The sequence below is a fragment of the Triturus cristatus genome, chromosome 4_2 (genome assembly GCF_964204655.1).
Source record: "Triturus cristatus chromosome 4_2, aTriCri1.1, whole genome shotgun sequence".
NCBI classification, from domain to species: domain Eukaryota; kingdom Metazoa; phylum Chordata; class Amphibia; order Caudata; family Salamandridae; genus Triturus; species Triturus cristatus.
In genome coordinates, this window is record NC_140586.1 from 131,562,048 (window position 1) to 131,589,069 (window position 27,022).

The 27,022-nt window shown below is 47.6% G+C and overlaps 1 protein-coding gene and 1 long non-coding RNA gene across 3 annotated transcripts in view; one reads left to right on the top strand and one right to left on the bottom strand.

The window, feature by feature from the left end:
* LOC146833159 (uncharacterized) overlaps positions 1–8,247 on the bottom strand; it is a 111,349-nt gene extending 103,102 nt beyond the window's left edge. The window contains exon 1 of the long non-coding RNA XR_014960532.1: positions 7,923–8,247. This is a non-coding gene — a long non-coding RNA (uncharacterized LOC146833159). The remainder of the gene's footprint in view (positions 1–7,922) is intronic.
* The window catches only part of AVIL (advillin), a 289,261-nt gene that overhangs the window by 256,096 nt on the left and 6,143 nt on the right, over positions 1–27,022 (top strand). For both annotated transcript variants that reach the window (XM_085600802.1, XM_085600801.1), the window contains exon 18: positions 978–1,046. In XM_085600802.1, the coding sequence (XP_085456928.1) occupies positions 978–1,046 (69 nt within the window). The remainder of the gene's footprint in view (positions 1–977; positions 1,047–27,022) is intronic.

Here is a 27,022-nt window from a genome sequence, read left to right on the forward strand (position 1 = left end):
AAGCTGCAAAAGTGTGATTTTATCCCTAAAAACAAAACAAAATCAACAAAAATGTAAATGACCCCAAAGAAGAGGACATTTCTCCCAGCAAGACTGTCATGGGCAGGGATCCTTGTCATGGTTTCTCTGCCCTAAGTAGGGCAGGCGACTGTAATTATAAACTAGCTGCCCTCTGGTGGATGGGCTGCCAGGTCAACTGTTTCAGATGTCAGAGCCAGTGCTCAACTGCCAGAACTCTTCATGCAAATGTAAATAGAATGGAGTGACTGCAGAGTTGGTGAGGGTAAGTGTATTGCCCATTTACGATGGTACTCTCCACAAGACTCTAAATTATATTTGTCTCATAAGGTGCAAGTCACTAGCATATGAGTAAGATTAGCTTCAGAGAACTGGCATCTGCGACATATAGAATTGTTGGCCAGAGTCAATTTCTGCATTTCAAAGAAGTTTCAATTCATCACAAAAGCAGCGGTGCTTTACTAGCTAGCAATCCATTTCCTTAGAAGCAAGTGTGGCATGATATAGGTAGCCAAGGTTTAAAAAATGTGAAATGTTATGTTATTTTGAAGGCCACATTATTCATCTAGGACACACAATGGTGACGTGAATGGAACTGGGGAAGGAGGCAAATTACTAACAATAAAAGCAGCAATGCTAATTAACAGACAGCCCAAGAAGGCACCTTTTTTTATTACAATTTGTCATCATACCAGCTGCATAAGCCACTCATCAATAAAGCATGTACCATTCCCTCTGCTGCTTCCAAGCACATCCAAATATAATGACATAAATAGGCTACACATGCCCGTCACACAACTTATTTTAGCTGGAATCCATCAATAGAAATGATGAGCAGGGTGATGAATCATGAACCATTCTAATACGGGATAAATATGTGAGCAACACAGAAATGCTAAAGTAGATGAAATGCTGTGAGCCTCATTGGACTGCTCTTTCACTTTTCATCCTCTTTTCAGGGAGGAAAAAGCTATGAACAGCTGAAGATGGAGCTTGGTGATGCCGCAGCCATTAGCAGGATCACAGCGGTGAGTTTACTACATCAAACTAAGTATAACAGGGCCAAGACTGTTTTGCATGTGGCTGAGTTCAAACTGAGGTGGCATGGTGTGGAAAATAAAGATGGACTGGGATGCGGCCCTGAGTAATTACTATTGGCTGAGATTCATTCAAGCATTCCATCCATCACTTTTTTGTATACTTTAGTGTACCCATCAGCAGAATAACAGCTGTGAGTTTACTACACTAAACAAAGTAAGTATACCTTTGACGAATTGCTATCAGAAGTTAGATGACTAATGTAAGTTGAAGCTAGACTTCTAAATAGTGTAAAGTTGCCAAAGAAGCTCTTCCAACAACGTTAGGTGAAGACAAGTTCTATCATTTCATGCCTACACATTTTGAAGAAATTAGTTTTTCATAAGTGTTAATTTTCCCATGCTTAAACTCAAGGACAATGAATCCTGTGACATGAAAATGCAATTCAGTATTGAGGAAAAATATCTGGTGGGATGATTCATTCTCCCAAGACAATCAATCAAAGAAACTTTATTCGGTTTTGTACGAAAAAAACATCAAAGTCGAAAGTACATCACAATACACATAAACACTACAATAAGATAAGTTAAAAAAAGGAACAAATCGCTCCATATACCATGTTTCACTCACCCCTGCTAATTAACCGCAGGTCGCTCTGAGCCTTACTGCAGCCTTTAAAAAGCTAAGACCATACCTTATGGTGCTCCCTGAAAGCATTAATAAAAAGGTAAAAGCAGGTCGCTCTTGCTTAAAATTGGCTTGTTTTAAAATGGGGAATAAAAAGGTCTTCCTGGGCACCTCATAATTGCTACAGAACATTAAAAAATGAAGCATGTCCTGTGGAGATATACCATCGCAGCCACAGGGCAGCAAGATCTCACCTTTCTTACTCCCTCTAGGATGAGCAAGAAGAAGAAGGAATAGATCCAGGTGATATCTAGTTAATAAAAAATGATCATGTGAACTGGGAAGCCCTAAAAGATAAGGTTCCGTAGAGGGGGCCGTTTTCAAAAGGCTGTGTCTATGTACACTGGGCCCCTCAGCTCGCAATCTTCCCTTTCTGTCACCCACAGTCTAAAAAAAGACTCTGTTACCCAATGTAAGTCTTTCTTGCAAACAATATAAAAAGGTCTGGTCTACCTAGTTTCCTTAGTCCTTCCCGTATACAATTAAACCAGGGAATATGGTGAGCACCATCCAGGCCTAGGCAGTCCATTGGTATCCCTTTGTTGAGGGTTGTCCCATTGCCTGACCAAATTTTAAGCCAATAATATAAAGGGCGAAAAGACAGCAAATCTGTCATATAGGGCACACCCAATTCATTGTGAACAATATAAGTAGCGGTACCCTGAGGGACACATATTAGACGTCTCAAAAACCTGTTTTCCACTATTTGAAGCTCCTCATGCTGGGCATAGCCCCAGATCTTAATGCTATACACTGCCTGAGAGACACACCAATATCTATAAATTTGCAAAAGGGCACCTATAGGTTTATTGCCCAGTCGGGAAGCAAAGTAAAAACTTGCTGCATAATGAGATAATGAAACAGTATATCCGTAAAATGCCAATAAAATCTGTTTAAAAAGAAGTTTAAAATGGCTGTATTAGCACATAGGGTGCCTCCCTGTTTACTTTTTTTTAAATAGCTCCAGTTTAACTTGGCATCCAACATAACTTCTAGATAGGAGAAGACACTGGTCTTGGGGACAGGGATGGTCCCTACCTTAAAATTAAAGGATTTGGTTGGCCTGTGACCTATCTGCATCACGTATGACATGGAATTATTTACTATCAGGTCCCGGTCTTCCATAAAGGACACAAAGAAGTTAAGTAATGTTTGCAACCTCCTCGCGGTCAAGGCCATGAGAACCGCGTCATCGGCATACAATAATAAAGGCAGGCCCCGCCGGCGCACCTGGGAAACATCCGCGTGGGTAGATATTAGATTCTTCTCTAAGTTATTAATATATAAATTAACTAAATAGGGAGCCAATATAAATCCCTGACGTACTCCTCTCTGGATTGGGAGCTGACTGGTCACTTTGCTCTTGTTGGTATAGCAAACCACTGCTTTGGTGTCTCTATGAAGCTTCTGTAAAAAAAAAAAAAGGACACTGTCTACTCCCCTACACCCTATCAAAGGCCGACGACAGGTTCATAAAGGCCAAGTAAATCATGCCTGATCACACCACCGTATATTTATTTAGAATCATGTACAGATTAAGGCATTGGTCCAATTTTGACTTCCCAGGACCAAAGCCAAATTGAATGTCTGAAAGTATGTTATTTTCATCAGCCCATGTGGTTAACCTATCCAATAAAATACGCCCCACCACCTTTACCGTTGAATCCAACTGTGATATGGGCCTATAACAAAAAGTGCTATCCCTATTGCCTCTATTAAAAATTGGTACGATGATGGATGTGGCCCAGGAAGAGGGTGGGGCTTCTGCGTTAATAATAGAGGTAAGGACTGGCACCCACAACTGGTGGATAGATATAAGTAGGTCAGGGGGTATGCCATCAGGTCCAGGGGCCTTTTTTCTAGACATTCCCTTGATACCTTTTATGACCTCGTCGGCATGGATGACAAGGGCCAACTTTCCTGCCCCAGACAGTCCACTAACCTAGTTTCTGTTTGACTGGCAAACATTTCCAGGAAATTACCAACCCATTCCTCCTCTGTTATATGTGTGTCAAGTGGCTGGTCAGGCATTTCCTACCAAAAATGGGCTGTTGACTATGTTCCAGAACATTTCACTGTTTTTTAGGGGGCTAGCCTCGGTGAACTTGGTCCTAGCTTCATCCCTCAGGTCGGCCTTGTGCCTTGCTAATACTGCCTTGTATTGTCCTCGACAGGCTTTCACATAAGCTGGGTCCCTAGGTTTAGTACCTGATGCTACCATCAGGTCCCTTGCTGCTCTTGAACATTTACGGTCAAATCATCTCGGGCCATGCTCGTTCCGGATCCTAGATGGCACCTTTAGGAGATCCCCAACAGCACAAGAGATAAATACAAATGCGTCAAGGGTAATCCCTGGCGCTTCCTGCCCTTTGGCGCAGATATTGAGTTCCCCTTTGCACTTTGCTGCGAGGGACTCATAGAAAGGTTCCGGAGTAATCTGGGCCCACCTTAGCCTTCTGCCCTGATCTGTAACCTTGAGGGGCCCCATTATTCTATTCTTCCTGTGATTCCCTGGCTGGAACAACTAACTGTAGCACATGAGGGGTTATGATCGCTATAAATACTGTCCTCAATTGAAAACTCTGTCAAGAAGGGAAGAAAAAGATTAGATACATAAATGAAATCAATGTAGAATACACACATCCTCCCTGAGAAGGTTGGAACAGGAGGCCGCCTACTCCGATTCACCCAACACATTGCCATAGTCAGGTCAAATTCTTCCGCTAGAGTATTAAGTGATTTTCCCTGCTTGGTATACTCAACATGCATACCCACCCACCGCGGACATCCTGAATTGGACGAATTTAACACAAAAGGGTCCCCGCATAAGTGATGGTTAAAGTCCCCAGCAATCATTAGGAACCCGTTGTAATTGAACTTCGATGTCATGCTGTTTAGAAACAGACCGAGCCTAGTAATGTTACAAACATCTGGGGCAACAAAAATGGCATTATAAAAGTTCAGCAACAATAGCTTATTGGACCCCTTAGAAAATAACAGAGCATGCAAACAGGGATTGTCTGTTGGCAACACCTTCATGCGACAATGGACGGCCAGGGGAACAAGGATAATCAGACCACCCTTGTGTCTTCCCGCCCTTGATGGAGTGGCGGGCACAATAAAGGTCTTGTAGCCCTCAAGAAAGGTACTGTTAGTGTTGACACATGTCTCCTGGATTAATGAAAGCACACCACATAGGATCACTAAGCTTGCTTGTTATCCTAGCAATGTTTCACGACAAAAGTTTACAATCCTTGCCTTCTCTATTCCCAATAGGACCTGGCAAAGTCACGGTGTTGAGTGAAGATGACTGTGCTGGGACCTTGTCTGTAAGTCAGTCACAGGAATCCAGCCCTGCCAAGTACCACACATCAGGCGTGAGACTAAAGCATTTCAGTGTGGTGGTCCGCACCACCGCACTGAAATGCAAAGTCGCGCATAATAGCGCTAGTATATCATGCATAAACTGGAGTGGGAGCGTGCCATGCGCGCTGCTCTCGGCATGCTTGGGGGCTGGCTCAGAGTTCACAGCTCTAGCTGACACACTGTAACAATATTTATCCTATTCTGCACCACACGTCCAGAGACCGGGTCAACCGGTGCCTGCCACCGGTGGCTGAGTGAACCGCACAGACAGACTGAGAAGAGTCACAGGTTAGTTCTCCTGCTCAGCTGCTGCCTGCGGTACAAGCGGGCGGCATAAGTAAGTTTTGGCTGGGCTTTGAAATTTACGGATTAAGAAGAGGGCCGCAGCAGCTCCTCCGACCTCGCTGCTCCGCTCGCGCTGCAGCGGGGAGCCAGGCCATTGTCTGGTGTAGGTGACCTGCAGTGCTTTTCACCACGGCAAGGCAGAGCCAGAGCCAGCAGCTGCTCACCTACGCCACAGCCAGTAATAAAATAATTAATACCGGAATATGAGATCCGGCCCGCACGACTCAACCCCAGGCCCACCAATGCCGACTGAGAGTGACTCAGTATGAGGCAGGCCATTGTCACTACAGTCAGGGAGTGGAGTTAATGCAGTAAATATAGGTTGCATGGCAGTCTAACTGCACATTCAAGCGGGAGAGACTGGACCAGACTTTAGCCCACTGGGCCGCGGCGCCACCTCAGCAGCTGCCCTGACGAGGAGTCTGCATGCTGCATGATAAGGGCCTGAGAGAGTGAGCACCGGTAACGAGTATTTGTCCTAATTCAACTAAGTAATATTTATGTGCAACTTACTCTTATTATGCTACTCAGTCCGTGTCTCTTTTTTAAATAAATTTGAGCCTTCAGTCTGGCTGTGATCCCTAGGCTGTGAGTGTGCCTCTGTTAGCCTTTCTTGCCTTTCCATTTCTGGGGCTTTGCAGCAGTTCTAAAATCTTCTTAGTGTTTCTTGTTGCTCAAATGGGTTTAGTTTCTGTTATTTATGCGTTTCCCTCGTCTTCATTGCTTAATTTTGCTTGTGAGAAAGTTGTGAGAAAGTTTCACTCATACTTGTTGAAATGTCACTAATTGAAATTACACTGAAATTCTGAAAATGTCACACATGGCAATCTAAAACCTTGGCAGCTATGGGAGTCCAGGGTGTCCAGGGGAGCGAATCGGTTGAAGAGGGAGATATCTTGAGTCGTCAGCTGTCTAAAAGGCTGCCGGCGCAAAGGAGGAGCCGGATGAAGCCAGTCATTCCCTTCCTGAAGTAGTCTTACTCTACTCAAAGTATTGTAGAAATAATCCAAGGGAAGGGCTACTATGGATGAAGCGGGGCCACGGGAATCGTTCTGGGTGACTGCATGCAAGACCCTAACTATTAGGTGTGGCCTATTAAAATTGTTTATAACGCAGTCTCCTCCCATATGTTTGCTGGACCTGCCGATCCACGAGACTCTTCCTACCATGTTAATGAAGCCCTCAATTCTTAAGCCTATGATCGTGTTGCGAGACAACCAATGTAACACTTTGTTATTTAGTTGATCAAAGGCTTCAGTACTGGGGTAGTGCAGAGCCATTTCCAAGGACCAATACATATGGAATTGACTCCGGGGGTAGGTCTAGAACTGGTAACCTCTGCGTCTGGCTTGTACCCATATGCATTTATGCCCGTATCTCTTGACAAGCCCCTTCCCACTCGACGGTTCTCCCCATGAGGTGTTTGCTGGCCTGGTACAGGTCTGAACGTTGAAGAAAGGGTTTTCTGTATCTGCTGTTACAGCCAAAGAGTCAGCCTTCAACGGAATTGAGTCCTGCGGCGGCCGAGAGGGAAAGAGTTCTCTGCTGTGCAAGTCTCTCAGGGATGGTAAAGTCCCCTGCCCTTTGGTCCCATTAGGCATGTGGTGATGTGCTCTAGAGCTATCTACTCGAGGGCCAGACACTCCTCCTGGCCTGCTCAGGGTTGGTTGTGCCTCTACTAGCATGTTCTGTCGTGGCTTTAGGAGCTCCAATTCGATGGCGGCTAAGCGCTGCAGAATGGGGTCTAATTTACGATCCATGCTTGCCAGTAGTGACTCCAACCAGCCTTCCATCATTAACACCAGTTCGTCCTTGGTTATCGTGCTGTTTACCCCTTGTGCCAACCCCACTGCTCTTGGGCGTTTCGCTTTGCTTGCAGACAACGGACCTTTCCTTTTAACTCCCTTCCCTAACCCAGTTCCAAGACCTCTCCCTACCCAGGAGGTCCTCAACATTGGGATGGAAGCAACACCCTTGTCACGGGTGCCCTGCTTGACCAGGGAAGGTGCTGAGTCCGGCCCTCTGGATCTGGCCACCTCTCCACCCAGGCCAGATCCTTCATCCGCCCCTGTCCCGATGATGCTTAAACCAGGGGGAGAGAACCCAGATTTGGCTCTGCAAGCCCTGCAGGGCTATCAGGCTGAGCTGTACTGGCCCTTACATTATTAAGTAAGCTGGATTGAGGACAAGGTACTGGGGACTAGCTCAATCTCCTTGTTGATGTTCCCCACTGCTATTACAAGAAATGCGTCCATGGTGGTGCCTTGTGACGCCGGTGCGCCTGCCTCGCCCCCATCCTTTTTCCCATTTTACCAGGTGGAGGGAGGTAGCAACAGGAATGCGGACCCCAAGGATTGAGCAAATTGACTCGCTAAATTCCTATGAAAATATATCGCTGTATCACGTGCGATCAAGCAGGTCCAGCCCCCACCTGACTTAACCCAAGCCGGCAACGCTAAACTCCCTACCTGTTTTGGTGATGGTAGGAGGTCGAAGGAGCTGTTGTGTGTGGAGCACTTGCTTGTCATCCACACTCTGAAGTAGGTTGCAACACTATCAGCTCACTGAATCCGCTTCAGTCCTCGGCTTTGCTAGCCAAGAGGGGTGGCCCAGCCTCTTCTGGGCTCTGACGTGCTCAGATGGGCCTGCCTTTGGCCCGTGCTTCGCACGATGTGGGGGGATCCGCCGCTACCTCCTCCTCTCCTGCTTTACCTTCTGCAAGTCCCCGATTCGTCGATTTCGGGCAGCACAACAACTGGGCAACAACAATGAGGTATTCACTTCCCGTGCCGTGGGAGGGCAGGTTTGCTTATCAGCACGCATGGCCTGGGGGGATCCGCCTCCTTCTCCTCCTCTCCTGCTTTGCCTTCTGGGACTTCGAGTCCCCGCTTCCTGGATTTCGGCCAGCACAACAACTGGGCAAGAACAGTGAGGTGTCCACTGCCCGTGCTACAGGAGGGCAGTTGCGCTTATCAGCGCGTGCGGCGCAGGGGATCTGTCTCCGCCTCCTCCTCTCCTGCTTTGCCTTCTGCAAGTCCCCGCTTCCTGGATTTCGGGCAGCACAACAACGGGGCAACATCAATGAGGTATCCACTTCCAAGACAAAAAAATATTCAGAGAAGAACTCGGGTCTGTAGGTGTTCCAGTCAGAGCGCAGGGAGTGAACTGATGGGATGCCAGAGATTTTCAAGACAGGTCAATTTAAGATTACTTTTGATCTCCGCAGATGAAAGTTATATTTTAAACCAAAGAAATCTATGGAAGTCTTTCTCTTCCTGGCTCTTAATAATTGAATTCAATAAAAGATAAAGGCTTCACTGAAAGGTTGTAAGCTGTAGAACTAGCACCGACCCAAAAGGCAATGAGCAATAACCCTTTGTGTCTCGTGGCCATGTAAATAGACTTGACTAGACAAGAAGACTTCCCAGAGGGAAGGTATAGGGAACAAAATAGGTTAACAAGTGACTTTATCGCCAAATAAAAGGCCAAGATCAAATGGTTACAGAGGCTGAACTATCTGCTCATTGACTACAGGGCGACTGTCCAGAGTGCGGAGTTGACACAATGCTGTGGATGTTCTGTGGAAATACTGAGATCTCCAACTTCCAGACCACTGGCATGACTCAATTTTAAAATCAGAAACTGGAGACTTAGTTTACACTGCCCAGGTGCAAATCAAAATTGACCGGTAAATATCACCACTTGTTTTGAAGATGGTGTCTCTCTCCAACATAAGATCAGTGAAACAAAAGAGGAAGCTTCCCTTGCTCAGATCCTAAAAAAAAAAATGCCACACTGAGATCCTAGAAGATATATCTCTCAGCTGTGATAATGGACAATGGCTGGACGTTAAAGAGCATATATCCCAGCTGGGGCCATGCAAAATATTTTTCTGGAGGAGTTTTGAGAGAATATATATGAGGTCTATCTTAAATAGCTCAAAGGGAACCCTGGGGGTACGTAGAACTCATCTGTTTGAAAGCTACTGCAGCGGATGCCCGCTGATTTTTTTTATTTTTTTTATAAACATTTTTATTAAGTTTTCAACACATTCAACTCCCCGCAAATGGTGCACTACATCAGTTGGAGACATTTCCCTTGTTACATTGCCAGATTTTATGTTGTTAAGCAGGGGAACTCTGTCCTCCTCATACACCAGCCTGCAATTGGCTATCCCTCTTCCTCTGCTCCCAGCGCTTTTATCATCACTGTTTGCAATCGGTTGCTTCTGTCTAACTCAATACTCTCAACCTTGATGCCCCCTATGCGTTCCTACCCCTCCCTCCCCCTACCCCTTGTCCCCTCCCACCGGTGTGCTCCCCTTATTGTATCTAGGATAATCATTCATCACCGTCGTGCTGGGGTATGTGGACCTCTGTTCTCAAGGAAGTCGCGCTCCCATTTCCGAGTGCTCAGTTCCCTCTCCTCCATACAGCGGGTGCCCGCTGATGAGGGTCTTTCTTTGCTGTAACAGCTTGGGAGCAGTCAAGCCATCAGGGGCCTAGAGAAAGATTAATTATTCTCCTTAAAAAAATCTTGATTTTTGCATCCAGATCAGTGAAGATCACTACCAATTAAGATGGTCAATGAGGGTGAAGAAGGCACTGGCCCTTTGGGAAGTGGACTGAGGAATCGGTGCATAGAGATTATCAATCCAGTTTATATGTTATTGTTCAAAACTGTTGAGGTTGTGTCAGGTAATCTGATAAAATAGAGATAAAGCGCCTACGCAGGATTGGAGGTAGTGTTGTCCTCAAGAGTAAATGTGCCCCTTAAGATACAATTCAAAACAGCATTACAAATAACAATTAATTAATAAGCCTTGAGACACAAATAAGCTTGAGATCAGTAAGTTAGGAATCATGAACGTTTATTAAAAATATGAAAGTGCAATAGAGAAGACAAAAATATAGTTAGTCTCAAAATAATCAAAATGCATAGTAAATCAATCATAGGGAATTGGCATAGGCTGCCATAAATGCTATGCACTACATGAATGTGGCCAGACTTCATTATACTAAATGCAGCATGAGCAAAATCTGAAAAATAAGTCCAGAATATGCAGCAAATCAATAGGAAATCAGGCAGCATCACTAGAGGCTCGGGGAAGAGACCTGCCTCACCCCCAGAAGTGTCCTTTTATAGAGATTTCTAGAATGAATGTCAATGAAATTCCAAGCGTCAGCACAGGGTGATCAAATGACAAATCAAAATATAGAATTAATACAATGCAATATAGTATCATCACTCTCGCACTAGCCCCTCACATGAATTATAATAAACTCCTCTTTGACCTAATGTCAAAGAGGAGCTACAGTACAAATCTAGTCACATAAACAATGAAAGTCTCAGGTATGAATGGGGCTGGAGGAGACCTTGGAGAGAAACATAATTAAAAAAACTTCCTCCGTGGCTCTCCAAAACAGCGTGTTATCACAAAGCATCATTGCACGTTTTGCTCTGTGCAGTGTCAATGAGAAATGTAAAAATCCCTGAAAACATGGGTATTTTGAAATTCAATATGGAGTCGAAGCCTTATTGATGCCTAGTTTGGCCTATGCCAAGAAAACATAGTTCTGTACATTGCAGTATTGTTGTTTCACATGCAAAATATTCATGTTACTAAACAAATATGATTTTAACCAACAATAACTGTGACAGTTTTCACCTCAGGTTTTAAACAGTGACTAAGAGGTGAAAGGCAATTTAAAGTGGTGCCAAATCACTGGGCCATCCAGTTCTTATGTCAAACAATTACTACAATAAGCGGCTATCACTCTGAGTAACTATGGACGTGCTGTTCGCCATGGCCTCGCTGGCTGCTTTTTTCCAAGTGATTTCTGCTTTTAAACTCAGTGGTGTGTCTTTTGGTTCAGAGAAAGACTGAAATTCTCTTTTCACCAATTTTGTAAAAAAAAAATAGCTTAGTGGATCAGGAATCCGCAAAGGTCTTTTGTGCTCTCATCCCACTCATCTTGAAATTAATTATCCAACAGAAATGTACAATTCTTAAGCTTTTATACTGTAACCAATGCATTCTTCAAACCATTTCAAACACTGAAGTGTCTCTTGGACTCAAAACTCCTCACATGAGAATCCATCAACAACGCATCAGAAATAACACCATACACTGTGGTCAAGTACAAGGTTCGGTTTATCTGAATTTTCGTCAAAAGTCCCTGGTTAGTTTTCAAGACTCCTCCTTTCCAGCATGGGGCTATGATTTACACTCACTGCAGAGCTGGTGATACATGATGAAACTGTGGTCTAGAGTTAGGTTAATACTCTTTTACATAAACCTCAAACCAGGCTTTTTTCAGTGCCTTAGTTGTAAAAACAAATATTAATAATTAAGTGCAGTGGCCCAAAGTTTTTCTTATGAGCCTGCTGTTGTAAGAGAAAGGGATTGAAAGTTTGTAGCATCTCATGCTTTCACTTTATGCTGAAGGTGAAAGAGATTGACAATAGTAATACTATAAACATCAGCCAAATCCCCATCTAGTTTTTGGTTTTGCCAAAATGACTGGCAACTTTCAGAATTGTATTGCACATCGCACTGTGGTCAGGTCAAAAGCTGCTTTTGCAACATTTCTGCCATTCCTAGTAAGGCTTTATCTGTGGAGTCTAGACTGTAGAACAATTTGAAAATACTGCACCAAGGTCGTTGTAAACCTCTTTCAAGCAGGGCTTTTTTTTTTTTTTTTTTTTTTTTATAAAAACCTTTATTTATATCAGTCTGGAACACAGCTATTCAGCCGACATCCCGGAGGTTCGGCAGCCAAGTAAGGACAACACATGGAAGTGTCCATAGCTCTGGTGCAGGAAAAGACAAAGGTTCCTTTTTTTAGAACAACCTAAAATAAATAACACAAGCAAGGCAGAGTACCCAATAAACACGTGCAAGTTCCCGGTGGGAGCGCAGCCCCATTCTCAAACACAGAACAAAACCACCGATCGGGCGGATGAGGGAGAAGCAGAGGCACTAGCAATCTAACGTAATATCCTCATAGTAATCCCAAGTTGGAAGTAAGGCTAGGGGGAAAGGTGCTCCTCCAACGGTTCAGTGGCCGGGGGCAGACCTATATCCCCCTATACTGGTTCCATCGCCCCCATATCTTATGCCATTTCTTAGGCCGCCCCCGGGCACAGTACGCCGTCTTCTCCCTAAACATGCTCCAGTCCATATTTTCCATCCATGCTTCCACAGCGGGAGGTCTCTGAGAGCCCCACAGTCGCACAATATCACGCTTCGCCACCATATTTCCCAGGGTCACCAATTGAGTCTGCGCAGCATCATAGTCAGTAGGACCCCAGACATTCAAAAGACAGCGCCGTGCCTCTGGCAACAGTGCAAAGCCCGTGACCTCCTGCATCACTACATGAATTCTCTTCCAGAACTCCGCAATCACACCACATTCCCATATGATATGTAAGAAGGTGCCCACCATCCCGCAGCCCCTCTTACACAAACCATCCTCGGAGAAACCCATATGAATCAGTCGGGGGCCCGTGACATAGACTCTATGAAGTATCTTGAGCTGCACTAGCCTTAGCCGCGCCGGGATTGCGACCTCCTTAGGAGAGGAAATGGCATACTGCCAGTCCTCATCATCCAGTTCAAGACCGTCCCTAGTCCACTGATCACGCACCCCGAGGAGGAGGTCGGTCCGGACGTTAACAAGCTTCTTATAGATTAAGGAGATTGTACTCTCCGGCATATGGCCATCCAGAATCCGATCCTCCAAAGGAGAGGACTCGGGCACAGCCTCCCCCTCGACGAGGACGGACCGCAGAGCGTGGCGCACCTGTGCGTACCGGAAATATTCCGTAGCCTCCAGATCGTACTCCGTCCGTAGCTCATCAAACGATTTCACTCGTCCCTTAACAAGAAGATCCCCCACTCTGGAAATCCCAATCAGGTCCCATTTCTCAAACCCCTTCGTGTGCCAAAGTTTCCCCAACACATCGGAATCAAACAACAGAGTGGCGCGGGTAAGCCTATCCTTCCAACCCAACGAGTTCGTAACAGCCTTCCACACGTGTACCGCTGTCTTGGTCAGTCCCGTGAGGGACCCATCCATCGACCTGGAGTAGAGTGCTCTAAAGTAATTACCCCCGCGCAGCAACCATCGGTCCATAGCAAAGCCGGGGCTCAGCGCCGGTCCGTAGACGCCGTGGTTGATAGCACTTAACTGGGTGGCCCAGTAGTATCGCCTGATGTCAGGAAGCGCGATACCCCCATCGTACCACGGAAGAGTCAGTTTTGCGATAGCTATACGCGGTCGGCCCTCCCACAGCAGCGAGCGCTGGAGGCTCTCAACCTCCCGAAAATAGCTGGCCGGGACCAGCTCCAGAGTATTCTGCAGGGCATAAAGAAAGCGGGGAAGAGACATCATTTTGAACAGCGCGGCCCGGCCCAGGAGGGAAAGCGGCAGCCGCCGCCAACCCGCCACATCCCGCCGCAAGCGCGTCAATGGAGGGAGCAGGTTTCTCTCATACCGAACAATCGGATCGGCGGAGATATAGATCCCTAGATACAAAAAGCCATCCCGGGCGATCTGGATCGAACAATTCCGCGGGAGAACAGGGACGTCTCCATACAGGGCATACAGGTACGACTTACCCCAGTTAATGGTGAGACCCGAGTTCCTACCAAAAAAAGGCCAAAATGTCACAGACTACTATGAGAGACTTCCTAGGGGAGGTGAGGTATAGCAAAATGTCGTCGGCATAAAGAGAGATGCGGTCCTCATGATCTGGTGACCATCGGATCCCCCTTATGTCCGGGTGCCATCTTATCCATGCCGCCAGCGGTTCAAGGGCAAGAGCAAACAACAACAGCGACAGGGGACAACCCTGCCTGGTGCCCCTCCCCAGCTCGAACGGACAGGACGCCCTACCATTGACCGCGACTTTGGCCAAGGGTCCTTCATATAGTAATCTCACCCAGCCAACAAAGCCAGGCCCAAAGCCGAATTTTGCAAGTGCCGCCCACAGATATGCCCACTCTACCGTGTCAAAGGCCATCGTGGCGTCGAGTGCAGCCACAACGGTCGACTCCTGCAGCGTCCCCGTCCACGCGAGCACGCCGTGGATGCGCCTAAGGTTCAACGCAGTGTTACGATGCGGGATGAAACCGGATTGGTCCGGGTGAATCAGGTGCCCAATCACCCTAATCAAGCGGTTGGCCAGTATTTTAGCAAGGATTTTCGGCTCGGCATTAAGTAGCGAAATCGGCCTATAGGAGCTGCATTTATTTCTGGGCTTGCCGTCTTTGTGTATGACCACAATTGTCGCCAGACGTTGGTCAAAGGGAAGGCATCCCATTTCCCGCGCCTCCACAAACATAGCTCGCAGATGCGGAGCAATCTTGTCCGGACGGAGTTTATAGAACTCAATTGGCAGACCGTTCGGGCCCGAGGCCTTGCCCGGGCGCAGTGAACGGATAGCACCCGCGACTTCGTCAGCTGTGATGTCACCATCCAAATCGTCCCTGTCTATATCAGAGAGGCAAGGCAGAGCCAGATCGCGCAGAAGCTCACACGAGTCCTCAACCGGCCTGTCCGATACCGAGGTGTAGACCGTACGGAAATAATCCGCGAAGCACTGAACTATGCCATCCGGCTCAGTAACACTAACGCCACCCTCTGTAACAAGTTCTTTCACAACACGATTAACCCGCTCTTTTTTATCCAGCCACGCTATTAATTTCCCGGCCTTGTCCCCAACATCGTACAGTCGCCCCTGCTGCTCCCTACTCAGGGCTTTGGCCGCGTCCGTCACCAGGGCCTTATACTCCGACTGCTTAAGGCTCAATTTGTGCAGCGTTGTTGCCAGAACTTCCCCCTCCAAGGCCAACTCTAGAGCCGCTATCTCCGCCTCGAGCTGTACGACCTCCGCATCCCTCCGACGCTTGGCCGCCGTTATCAAGGAAAGGGCCTCTCCCCTCAGCACAGTTTTGAACGCTTCCCACAAGGACACCGCAGACGCGACCGAGCCTAGGTTTTCCTGAAAGTAGCGATCGACCGCCTTCAGTACAGCGCTACGAGTCCTAGGGTCACGGAGATACCAGGGGTTAATCGGGGCCACCCTACCCCCCATCTCTCGACCAACATCCATACAGATCCACACCGGCGAATGGTCCGAAATACCCCTAGCCATGTGCCTAGCCTCAGACACAAAGGAGGCGTGTGCAGCCAAAGTAAGTACATAATCTATTCTGGAGAGACTGCCGTGCGCCCCTGAGTGAAAGGTGTATTGTCGCTGAGTGGGATGCAGCAGTCTCCAACAGTCAACCAGACCAAGGGTATCCACGAAATCCGTAAGCCATTTCTGCGCCCCCCCAGTGCTCCTAGGTGGGTGTCTATCAAGCAATCCGGAGCCAACCGCATTAAAATCTCCACCCACCACCAACATCCCTTCTGGAAGATCCAGCAGAGCCCTCCCCAGGTCCTCAAACGTGGAGGGCTGCAGCCCAGGAGGGACGTACACAGAGACCAGGACCAGCGTCCTGCCCTCCCACCTCCCCGCCACAGCCGCAAATCGCCCCCTTTCATCAACAGTGGTGGAATCAACCTCAAACGGCAGTGAGTCCCTGACAAGTATTCCAGCCCCTCTGGAGCCCGAGGAGAACCCCGAGTGCGCGACAAATTTATAGCCCTTCCTGTTGAGCGCGTAGCACATGTTGCCTATCAAGTGCGTCTCTTGCAGTAGAACTATATCAGGGGAACATCGCTTCAAGAATTGCAGAACGATCCCTCGCTTAATGCGATCCCCTAAGCCATTAACATTCCAACTGAGTACCTTTAAGCCCCTACCCCCCATCCCGAAATGTAAGGAGACCACCACCCCCCCCGAAGAACCGCACTTGAGCTACAGAAGCTTGCATCACTACGCCTTGCAAAACAAAAACCAACAACAACCATCCCAACAGTCCCAGTCCACCCTGCACCCCTGCGTAAGCTTGAAAAGCCCCCCCAACTTGCAGTGTGCCTGTCGCCCTATTCTAAGACTAATCTACAAAAAGAAACCCAGAGGAGGAGAAAGCTCCCTTCATACCCCCGCCACCCCCCGGGTTACTACACTCCCGGAGAAACCAAAAACTGCGAGTCACTGTCCGGGGCAAAGTCAAAATAATCTTGCACCAGAGTCCTCATTCCTGATCCACACCACCACCTTCTGCTCCACCAGCATGCTCCCCGCCGGCCCGTCGCTGGGGCAATGTGTCCAGCCATTCTCCAGCCATGTCCGGTGAATCAAAAAAGAAAGTCCGCTCTTCATACACCACGCGCAGTCTGGCCGGGAAGAGCATGGCGTACTTCAATTCCATCCCTCTAAGTCTTCTCTTAACCGCCAGGAAGCTCTGCCTCTGCTTCTGCACCGCCTGAGTAAAGTCGGGGTAAAAGTTCACAGTGGTGTTCTGGAAGGCCTTTGGGCGCAAGATGGTTAACCACCAAGTCCTCCACGAACAGGTCCACAGACTGTTCCTCCGAGTTTTCCGGGACCCCAATAATGCGCACGTTATTGCGCCGTGCCCGGCCTTCAAAGTCCTCCAACCGTCGGGCAAAGAGGTCGTTCGCGGACCTCAAATTGCGGACTTCCAGCTGCAGGTCGGAGACATCACCCAGGAGGCCAGAAGTTTTAAGGTCCAGGGATTGAACCCGTTCATTGGTTTTCCCCAGGTCTGCCCGAATCAAGTTAACGTCGATCGAGATGGTGTCCACTTTGTGTGCCAAGGTCTCGAGTTGCCGCCCGATAGAGGCCTGCATTCCCTCGATGGCACCCATAACGTCCTGGAGGGTTGGTTCCGTAGCGGGGGGTAGACCGTCCTTCAGGGCTTCCAGTGGCCGACCCGAGCCACCCGGCGACTCCTTCTGATGGGCTTAACGGTCCATGTTGTTGGTTTGGGTGTACCCTCCCCGCCTGGTGCTCTTGGGCTTCTGTTTTTCGGCTTCCGATTTGGTTGACATCGTGATCTGCAGCCGAGAGCAATACCCTTGCCCATCCAGAGAAGACAGTGCGACAAAAGGCCGGCGCGGCGCACTCCCAAGCCAGGGCGCGATGAAATCAGGAAAGTGAAAGTGAAAGTGATGACACTGTCCTTCCGATGGCTCGCCCCACAATCAGCCGCTGTTTTTCAATTAGTGTTCGGTGTTCTGCTTGGGTTTTCGGATCAGATAGAACCCGCTCAGCAGAGCCTCTCTAACCCAAACCAGAACGTTACCCCCTCCCTAGGGCCTATTTACACCTAAATAACCACATATATGTACCACCTAAGGACAGGGAATTCCTACTATATATACCAAGACCTACAAGTCACAGCCTCGCGGTCCCAAATGGACCCAGGACTTCCTGCCCAGACGGCAGCCACAGACTTCCTGCCCAGACGGCAGTCACAGCCTCGCGGTCCCAAATGGACCCAGGACTTCCTGCCCAGACGGCAGCCACAGCCTCGCGGTCCCAAATGGACCCAGGACTTCCTGCCCAGACGGCAGCCACAGACTCGCGGTCCCAAACGGACCCAGGACTTCCTGCCCAGACGGCAGCCACAGCCTCGCGGTCCCAAACGGACCCAGGACTTCCTGCCCAGACGGCAGCCTTAGACAAGTCACAGCCTCGCGGTCCCAAACGGACCCAGGACTTCCTGCCCAGACGGCAGCCACAGACTTCCTGCCCAGACGGCAGTCACAGCCTCGCGGTCCCAAATGGACCCAGGACTTCCTGCCCAGACGGCAGCCTTAGCACGAGTTCATCCTATAATTACCACGACATCAGTGTTACTATATATCAGATCACACAAAGACAGCTAGTTGAGCACAACTTGTTCCCCAGTTCGAAGGGCTCCTTTCTCCCTTATTCAGTTACCACCTACCTGATCAGGATTAACATCTGTTCATGTTAAGTCACAGCTGACTAGAAGAATAGGTTACCCTCTTACACAAGAACACGTAGCACATATTGCTTTACTACAAACTGAATACTTTATTTAGTTATTACATGCACACTCACGGAACATAATACATACCACATAACCTGCAAAGAAAAGTGAAAGATTAAGTTGTACACTCTAATAGTAAGGGGTTGACATCACCTTGGTCGTATGTAGCCTGCACTCAATGGTCATCTAGGTTCCCTTCTCGTCTGCGCCTCGGCTTCGCCTGGAAGTCACACCTCCGCAATCACGGGTTTACTCCCGTCTCCCTCTCCGAGTCACTGGGACCTCTTCCTCATCGGCTACTCTCTTCTCTTTGGAATATCTATCTCTCGGTTTTTCTCCACCTCCAAGTTTGTCATCTGTCTTCCCTGGAATAAGTAGCAGCTTTACTACTAACGGCCAGGTGCCGCCCATGGACAAGAAGCAAGTGCCAGTGTCTGCCTCAGACTTTCACTAATATAGATGTGCATTTTCTCATGGAAAATTCCAGCCCGTAACCTGCCGCCCACCAAATTCTTGTACCTCCCCGTGCCAAGGACACGTTCCCAGCCGGCCGGCCTGATGTAGTGTCTTCGGCATGAAGAAAAATACAATCCTTCGATAAGGGCCGGCCTGAACCGGTTCTCTCCAAGCGAATAACACCTCCTAACTAAAACACTGCCTATGACCTAGAAGCATCCCAAGCTGCCAGAGCAGGAGTAAAGATGGAGTCTCTCCCGTTTAAGGCCTACCAGGCCTGAATTCAGCACGGCTCCATGAAATACCCTCACTACAGAACAGATTACCCCTAATGCTAACGAATCTATCCCCTAGGATATATATATGCAAACCCTGATCTATGGGGAAGAACACAGGATCATGTCGAAGTGCCTAGTAAATAGGCTCTATACACTACTCTAACCCTTAGACTTGGATGGAAAGAGACTGAAGTCACATTAATCACCCTCCAACACAATAGGGCCGGGAAAATCGAGCAGTACATTTCACCCTTGACTTCAGTCTATTATACATTCATTAAACAGAACTAACATCTGTGGAAGAATAATATGAAACAAAGCTAACTGATCTATGTCTAGTACCAAGTGTGCAGAATTGAAATAATGAAGGAATACACTGAATAAAGCAACAGATAGAAATCAAAACAGCAACAGCAATCAAAATACCACCTAATATTTGGCGTAGCGCGTGTATATCAGGTAACCAATTAAAGAGCCAGTCAAACCAGCCCTGGTCAATGTGTTTTCTAACTTCTTCTGTTAAGTCACGCAACTTGTCGATGTGAGCACGAATGGATTGTGTATGGTCAGACAAGTTAAAACAACAGAGACCTTCGAAGTCCGAGCAATCATGTCCATGTTTAAGCAAAAGATAATCAATGGCTGCTCTATTTTGCAAAATGGCCCTACGTTCACCCTGGGCGTCTAATAGCATGTCAGACAAAATTGTAGAAGTATGATTAATAGATTTCACCATCCAGCAGGCCATTTTCCCAATAGATTTGGCATTATAAACCGCCAAAGCAGGAACACCAATAATTGAAACAGCTAAGCTAAGGTATTCAGACTTGGAATATAAATGCAAAGATGGGTCACAATCCTCCTGTAACATTACAGTATCTCGAAGCACACGAGAGTTGGCATTCGGGTGCGATGCAAACATCAACAAACTGAGTCTCGTAATGGCACAAGGGCCTCCGGAAATGTTTGCAGGGACAAATGGCCAGGAAGTATTACCACATGAGAAAAGCCATCCGGCAGGTAGTAACATCGTGCGATAGTGACTGGGGGTAACTACCAAACTATTACAAGTCATATTGTTCTGAACTGAAACACATGTGGTCGGTGTCCTTTGAAAGCACAAAGTCCGTTCGTGAGCGGTAAATGAAGTGGCGCCTTTTAGTTTGAGGCGTAGACATTCAGAGATCGCACTAGGATTACACGTAAGAAAGAAGCACAAATCACCTTGTGTGATATTATAAGTAAGTATTTGGGACTGGATGGGGGTTTGCTCGTTCGGCAATTCAATACATAGGGGGCAATATACATGGGTAGCAAAATCACCCAGGAGAATATTGGGACGGGCCTTCGAGACATTAAAAATATGAGTTAAAGTTTCCCATGAGGCGGGGACAGCAACCAGGCAGGTCGCCAGAATGTCATGGACAGATCTCATCGGTGTCAAACAGAAGTGAGGGGCGCCAGTCACCCTTTTGGCAAGTGCGGTCCAAAAGTTCGATGATGAATCCCATGCAGCGAAGGAACGCAACACTCGGGTTCCCAGTTCATCCCGGGTTGATAGGATCCCTCCTTTCTCGTCGTACCAGTCCGAAAACAGTCCGGCTCCGACACATCCTGCAGCAACAATCCAAAGAATGATCTGAAAGAGAACCAAATACAGGCATTAATCATTCTCGTAAATAACATTTATCAGCCGGGACCGCTTCCCAGCTATCTTTCCCTGGTCTCATAACCAAAATGGTATTATCCTGACCGGTGGCAATGACCTCTGCTTGTTCAGGGGGATTCTTAGGCGACTGCACCCAAACTCTGGCCCCAGGATTATCCGTGGAGCCAAAACCTTTCTGGCCACGTACAGTTAGCAACGTTGGAGCAGTGCCTTTCATTAATACACCACTGAAAACAGGCATTATGAGTAATTGAGCCACTCGGTCAGTGCGATGTATCAGTAAGTCAATCTCACTGCTATTCAGCAGGTGCACCTTAATCTCTCCCTGATAATCACTGTCGATAATTCCTCCAAGCACCTGAATGCCTTTTACAGCCAGCCCCGATCTAGGGGCGATCAATCCGAAATTTCCAGGTGGTATCTGAACACCAACACCTGTCTCTATGATGACTCGATCTCTACTTTTTATAACAATGTCATCCATAGCATGCAAGTCTAAACCTGCCGACCCTGGGGTCGCTCTACATGGAGCCAAAGCTCCGGGAGTAATTTCCCAATACATCACGGTTTCTCTGATTTCATTAGGCATAGCCTCAGCATTCGGGGGAAACAAACGCATGAGTGGAGATTCAGCATTAAAAAAAGGACGATTGTTCAAAATCAATAGTGCTTGGGGCAAAAAGTCTCGCCAATTTTTATACTTGTCATCCGTTAACTTACGCAGCTGGTCCTTTAGCAGGCCATTCAATCTCTCCACCAGGCCCGAGGCCTGTGGGTAGTAGGGGATATGGAATATCCATTCAATATTGTTTTCCGCACAGAACTCCTGTACCAATCTTCCACGAAAATGGGATGCATTATCAGATTGAATTTGGAATGGCACACCATAGTACATCATAATTAATTCTAATGTTTTAATGGTATTCGATTGGGTAGCTTGCTTACAGGGAAGGGCTACCAGCAGGCCACTGTATGTATCAACAATAGTGCAAACATATTGACAATTCCTACTCATGGGAAGTGGACCAATGTAATCGATCTGCCAAATTTGAGCGGGCAATTTGCCGCGATGTAAATGACCTTTAACAATTTGGGGCACCTTACGCCGTCTGATATGCTGACAAACGGGGCAGTGTAAAATAACATTTTTGATTAAATCTAAGGGAATATAAATTCCTCGATCAGCAGCCCACCTGCTAGTGGCCTTCTCTCCAAAATGTCCTGCCTTCTGGTGTGCCCATTTCGCCAATCCCGCAATATCAGAATCTTGCCTGTCCACCACTGCCTCAGCAATTTTAGACTTCTCATCTGCAATGTTATGAAAAAATTTGTCAAGAGAATCTATCGGGGTGTGAGCATCCACATGGAAGATTGTAACAGTACTCTGTGGGAGCATCTCCCAAATTTCTTGCCATAACTCTTTTCCCCATAATTCTTTGGAATGTAACTTCCAATTATGGGAATGCCAAGTTGGCAACCAAACAGCCAGTCCATTGGCAGTAGACCAAGAATCAGTGAAAATATGACATGTACCAGGTAACTCTTGTTTCAAAACTTGGTAAACAGCGTAAAGCTCGGCAAATTGGCTGCTTTTACCTTCACCAGTTGTGCTCAACAATTTCTGTGTGATCGGATTATAGGACACCGCCTTCCAGTGCCGTGTCATCCCTATAAACCTCGCTGAACCATCAGTGAACCAAACATGGTTTCTTTCCGCTGCGGACAAATCATCAAAAGGCTTACCCCACTTGACAGGAGACTCCTGTGCTAAAGGTACGGAACATTCACTCTCAGTCTCAGTCGATGGCGCTCGCGCCACCTGCTCATGTAAAGAAGCAACTCCTTTCGGGCCCACACGTGCCCTGTCTTGTATGTACCATTTCCATTTAATCACACTCGCCTCTTGAGCGTGTCCAATTCGGTGAGTTTTCGGCGAACTCAGGACCCACTGCATGATAGGAATTTCCGGACGCAGAACTATATCATGTTCCAAAGTCAATTGCTCGGTATCCACCAGAGCCCAATAACAAGCAAGTAACTGTTTCTCAAAGGGTGTGTAACGCTCACCAGCATCAGGTAACTTTTTGGTCCAAAAACCTAACGGTACTTTACTCCTGCCTTGTTTCTGCCACAAACTCCAATTTGCATAAAGGCCCTGTACAGACACATTCAAATCCACGTCACCATCACGTACAGGCCATAAATCCAGAGCATGTTGAATTGCCTCTTTTGCCAGACTAAACGCATCTTGCTGTGGTTTATCCCATTCAAATGCATTCTTTTTACGCGTGACCCGGTACAAGGGGGCCAATATTTGACTCAAATGAGGAATATGCTGGCGCCAAAAGCCAAACAGACCAATGAAGCTCTGGGCTTCTTTCCTATTTCTAGGAACTGCAAAATCAAGAATCTTCTGTTTAACCTGAGGGATCACTTCACGGTGCCCTTCATGCCAATTAATACCCAAAAATTTTACAGCCTGGGACGGACCTTGCAATTTATCTGGGTTGATTTCCCAACCTTTCTCACGCAGGCACTCAATGACTCTGTCTAATTGGGTCTGAACTTCCTCTTGTGTTTCGCCTTGGATCAAAACATCATCAATATAATGACATATCTGAATTTGGGGATGAACCGGTACCTCAGCCAAATGCTCTGCCACCAGCCGGTGACATATCGTAGGACTATGCACATAGCCCTGGGGAAGACTTCTAAACGTCATCTGACGCCCGTTCCACGTAAAACTGAATTGTTCCTGACATTCTGGGGCAATCGGAATTGAAAAGAAAGCATTAGCAATATCAATGGACGCGTACCATGTACCTGGATGCTTTTGGATTCTCTCAATAAGTGTAATAACATCCGGTACTGCAACAGTCAAAGAGGGTGTGTGCTTGTTTAATTCTCGATAATCAACGGTCATGCGCCAAGAGTTATCACTCTTACGCACCGGCCAAACAGGATTATTCCAAGCAGAAGTAACTGGGGTTATGACTCCTGCATCCACTAACTCCTGAATAGTGGTACTAATCTCCTCATGACCACCTGGAATACGATACTGCTTCTGACAAACCACTTTTGTCGCATGGGGAACTTGTATGGGGGGCATTCTTAAACGACCAACCCGTATAGGTCTGGACGATATATAATGCGTTGTTCCAAATTGGTAACATCCGTCATCTAGATGCAAAGTCATTCCTCTCAAAATATCAATCCCAATTATGAATTCTAGAAGTGGCACTACTAGTACAGAATACTCTTTTCTAGGAATTCTACCTATTCTCATTTCAAGCAAAGTTTGAACTGCAGGGGTTTCTTTTCCACCTAATCCGGTAATAGTAAAAGGCTGACCTGTAAACTTCTTTGATTTTCCATGAATAAGAGTGGCCTCCGCTCCTGTATCTACCAATGCTCGGGCCCTTTGGATATTACGATGTCTCCAATAAATATCAATATCTACATAGGGTCTATTATCTCTGTGAGCCCATCTGTGTACCGGAGCTTGACCTATTTCCTAGTCATTCTTACTGCATTCTGTGTACCAGGATAGATCAGGATAAAGACTCTCACGTTTCTTGGGTATCGGTACCTCCTGTTCATATCCATTCCCAGTACGGAACGGATTCGTATCTTCTGCATTGTACTGCGGGTTACGATCGACCAAACTGTGACGATCCTCTCTCCTCCTCAACTCAGGGGATTGATCCCTATCATCTCTACGTCTGCTGTAAACATAGTCAGTTCTCCCCCTTTCTCTTTCCCCCTCTCTCTCCCTGTCTCTCTCTCGACGGGGGGACACATCACGTGCAGAACGTCGATCATCACGACGAACAGAGCGCCCACGGCGGTCGTCATCACCGCTACCGTCAGAACCACCACGATCACACTCAGTGGTCCGAACACGCCGGGCACCCTCCTTTCGATCCAAGCCACGTTTGTGAAACAACTCCCACAAACGAGCGGTAGTCTCACCATCAATATCCTCCCTCCGCACACCATCAGCCAGAAGACCAGAAAAAATATCACGTCTAGTAAGTTTATTTTCACCAGGAGTACGAGTGTCAGGCCGGGACTGCCGTTCAGGTTTAAACCACTCACCCAACTCACCGAGTTGGCGCACCGATTCCAAAACCGTAGATAATACGTTACCAGTCTGATTAATCAATAAAGTCATCATGACCTGCTTATAGGCAACAGGGGAAGATCGAATGATACGGTTCCGCACAGAAGATGTCAATGAACCATCAAGCAACCTGTCAGCAGTACCCAGAAAAATTGCCGTTTTCATCACCTCCTCTTTGAGACGTTGAGCAGCATCACACAAAGTATACCACGGCTTGTCATTCACAGGCCAGTCAGATTCAGTAGGATATTTTAGATTACAACCCTCAGTCGCCAATTGGAGTAAAGAAATCTGACCAACACCATTATAGTTACGAAAATGATCCTGCACAGTAGAATCCAAACTCAAGGAACAGAACTTTAAACAATCGCCAGTATCCAACATAATACCAGCAGCGCCCAGTTCATAAAGGCGCACCATCCATGTGAGCAAGGACTCACCAGCTCGCTGCCGAAATCGCTGCAAAATGTCACTAATTTCCTGCTGAGTAAAGTCTTCTAAACAGTCCAAAGAAATACCCTGCGGAGCATTGGGAGACTGCTGCAACTTTCGACGGAAAACTGGATGCGCAGAAACCGCGGGACGAGCATCACAAGGAGCCCGATCAGTACTCGTAGAGGGACAATCAGTGTAAGAAGCATTGATCCCACTCGAAGAACGAGCGTAATCACGGGGTGCACCATCAAAGGTGCGAGAAGCAGACTTACAATCATGGCGGGAGCGAGAAGACTCGCGCTTGGCAGACTCCTCACCCGAGGAACAAGAATCAGTCGAGTTCCAGATATTACCATCCCATTCATCGGGATTCCAGTCCAGCCCGGCTGTCGCCACGACCAGACGCACCTTTCGCGTCGAAACCCGACCGCGCCTGTTCTTGTATTTATAACGAGCAATTCGCACAGCCGCCCGTTCGGCAATAGTTTGGTAAGTCTCAAGTTTATCAGCAAGCAACTTATTTTGACACCGCAACAAAGTATGAGAATTCTGAATCTCAACAAAGTGCGCTTCCACATCTTTAAGAGATATCTGTAACTTCAACAATCTCTCATGCAGAATCCTGTATGCAGACAAAAGAATCCAACCTCTGCGCCCCAAAATGGGAATCTCCTCACCCTTCGATACGGGTGCCTTCTGCAAACAAGCAATCACATCAGCCGGCTCTGCCAGCTCCAAAGAAGAATTCCAATTCTCACTCAAACCAGTGGAATCAGCCCACTCACGGGCCAAGGCTTCATAAGGCGTAGAATCCCATCCGGGAATATCAACGGGCAACTTAAAAGTAGATTTAGACCTTCTAGAAAACATCGTGAAAAAGGAAAAAGAAGAAAAGAAGAGAAAGAAAAGAAGGAAGAAAAATAAAAACTATACACACAAATATACAAAAATAAAATGCAAACAAAACCACGCACGCGCCGAAAGCAAACACAAGACAACCACAACGCACACAGGTTTCGTAAACGGTTCGTGACGCCAAATGTTCTGCTTGGGTTTTCGGATCAGATAGAACCCGCTCAGCAGAGCCTCTCTAACCCAAACCAGAACGTTACCCCCTCCCTAGGGCCTATTTACACCTAAATAACCACATATATGTACCACCTAAGGACAGGGAATTCCTACTATATATACCAAGACCTACAAGTCACAGCCTCGCGGTCCCAAATGGACCCAGGACTTCCTGCCCAGACGGCAGCCACAGACTTCCTGCCCAGACGGCAGTCACAGCCTCGCGGTCCCAAATGGACCCAGGACTTCCTGCCCAGACGGCAGCCACAGCCTCGCGGTCCCAAATGGACCCAGGACTTCCTGCCCAGACGGCAGCCACAGCCTCGCTGTCCCAAACGGACCCAGGACTTCCTGCCCAGACGGCAGCCACAGCCTCGCGGTCCCAAACGGACCCAGGACTTCCTGCCCAGACGGCAGCCACAGCCTCGCGGTCCCAAACGGACCCAGGACTTCCTGCCCAGACGGCAGCCTTAGACAAGTCACAGCCTCGCGGTCCCAAACGGACCCAGGACTTCCTGCCCAGACGGCAGCCACAGACTTCCTGCCCAGACGGCAGTCACAGCCTCGCGGTCCCAAATGGACCCAGGACTTCCTGCCCAGAC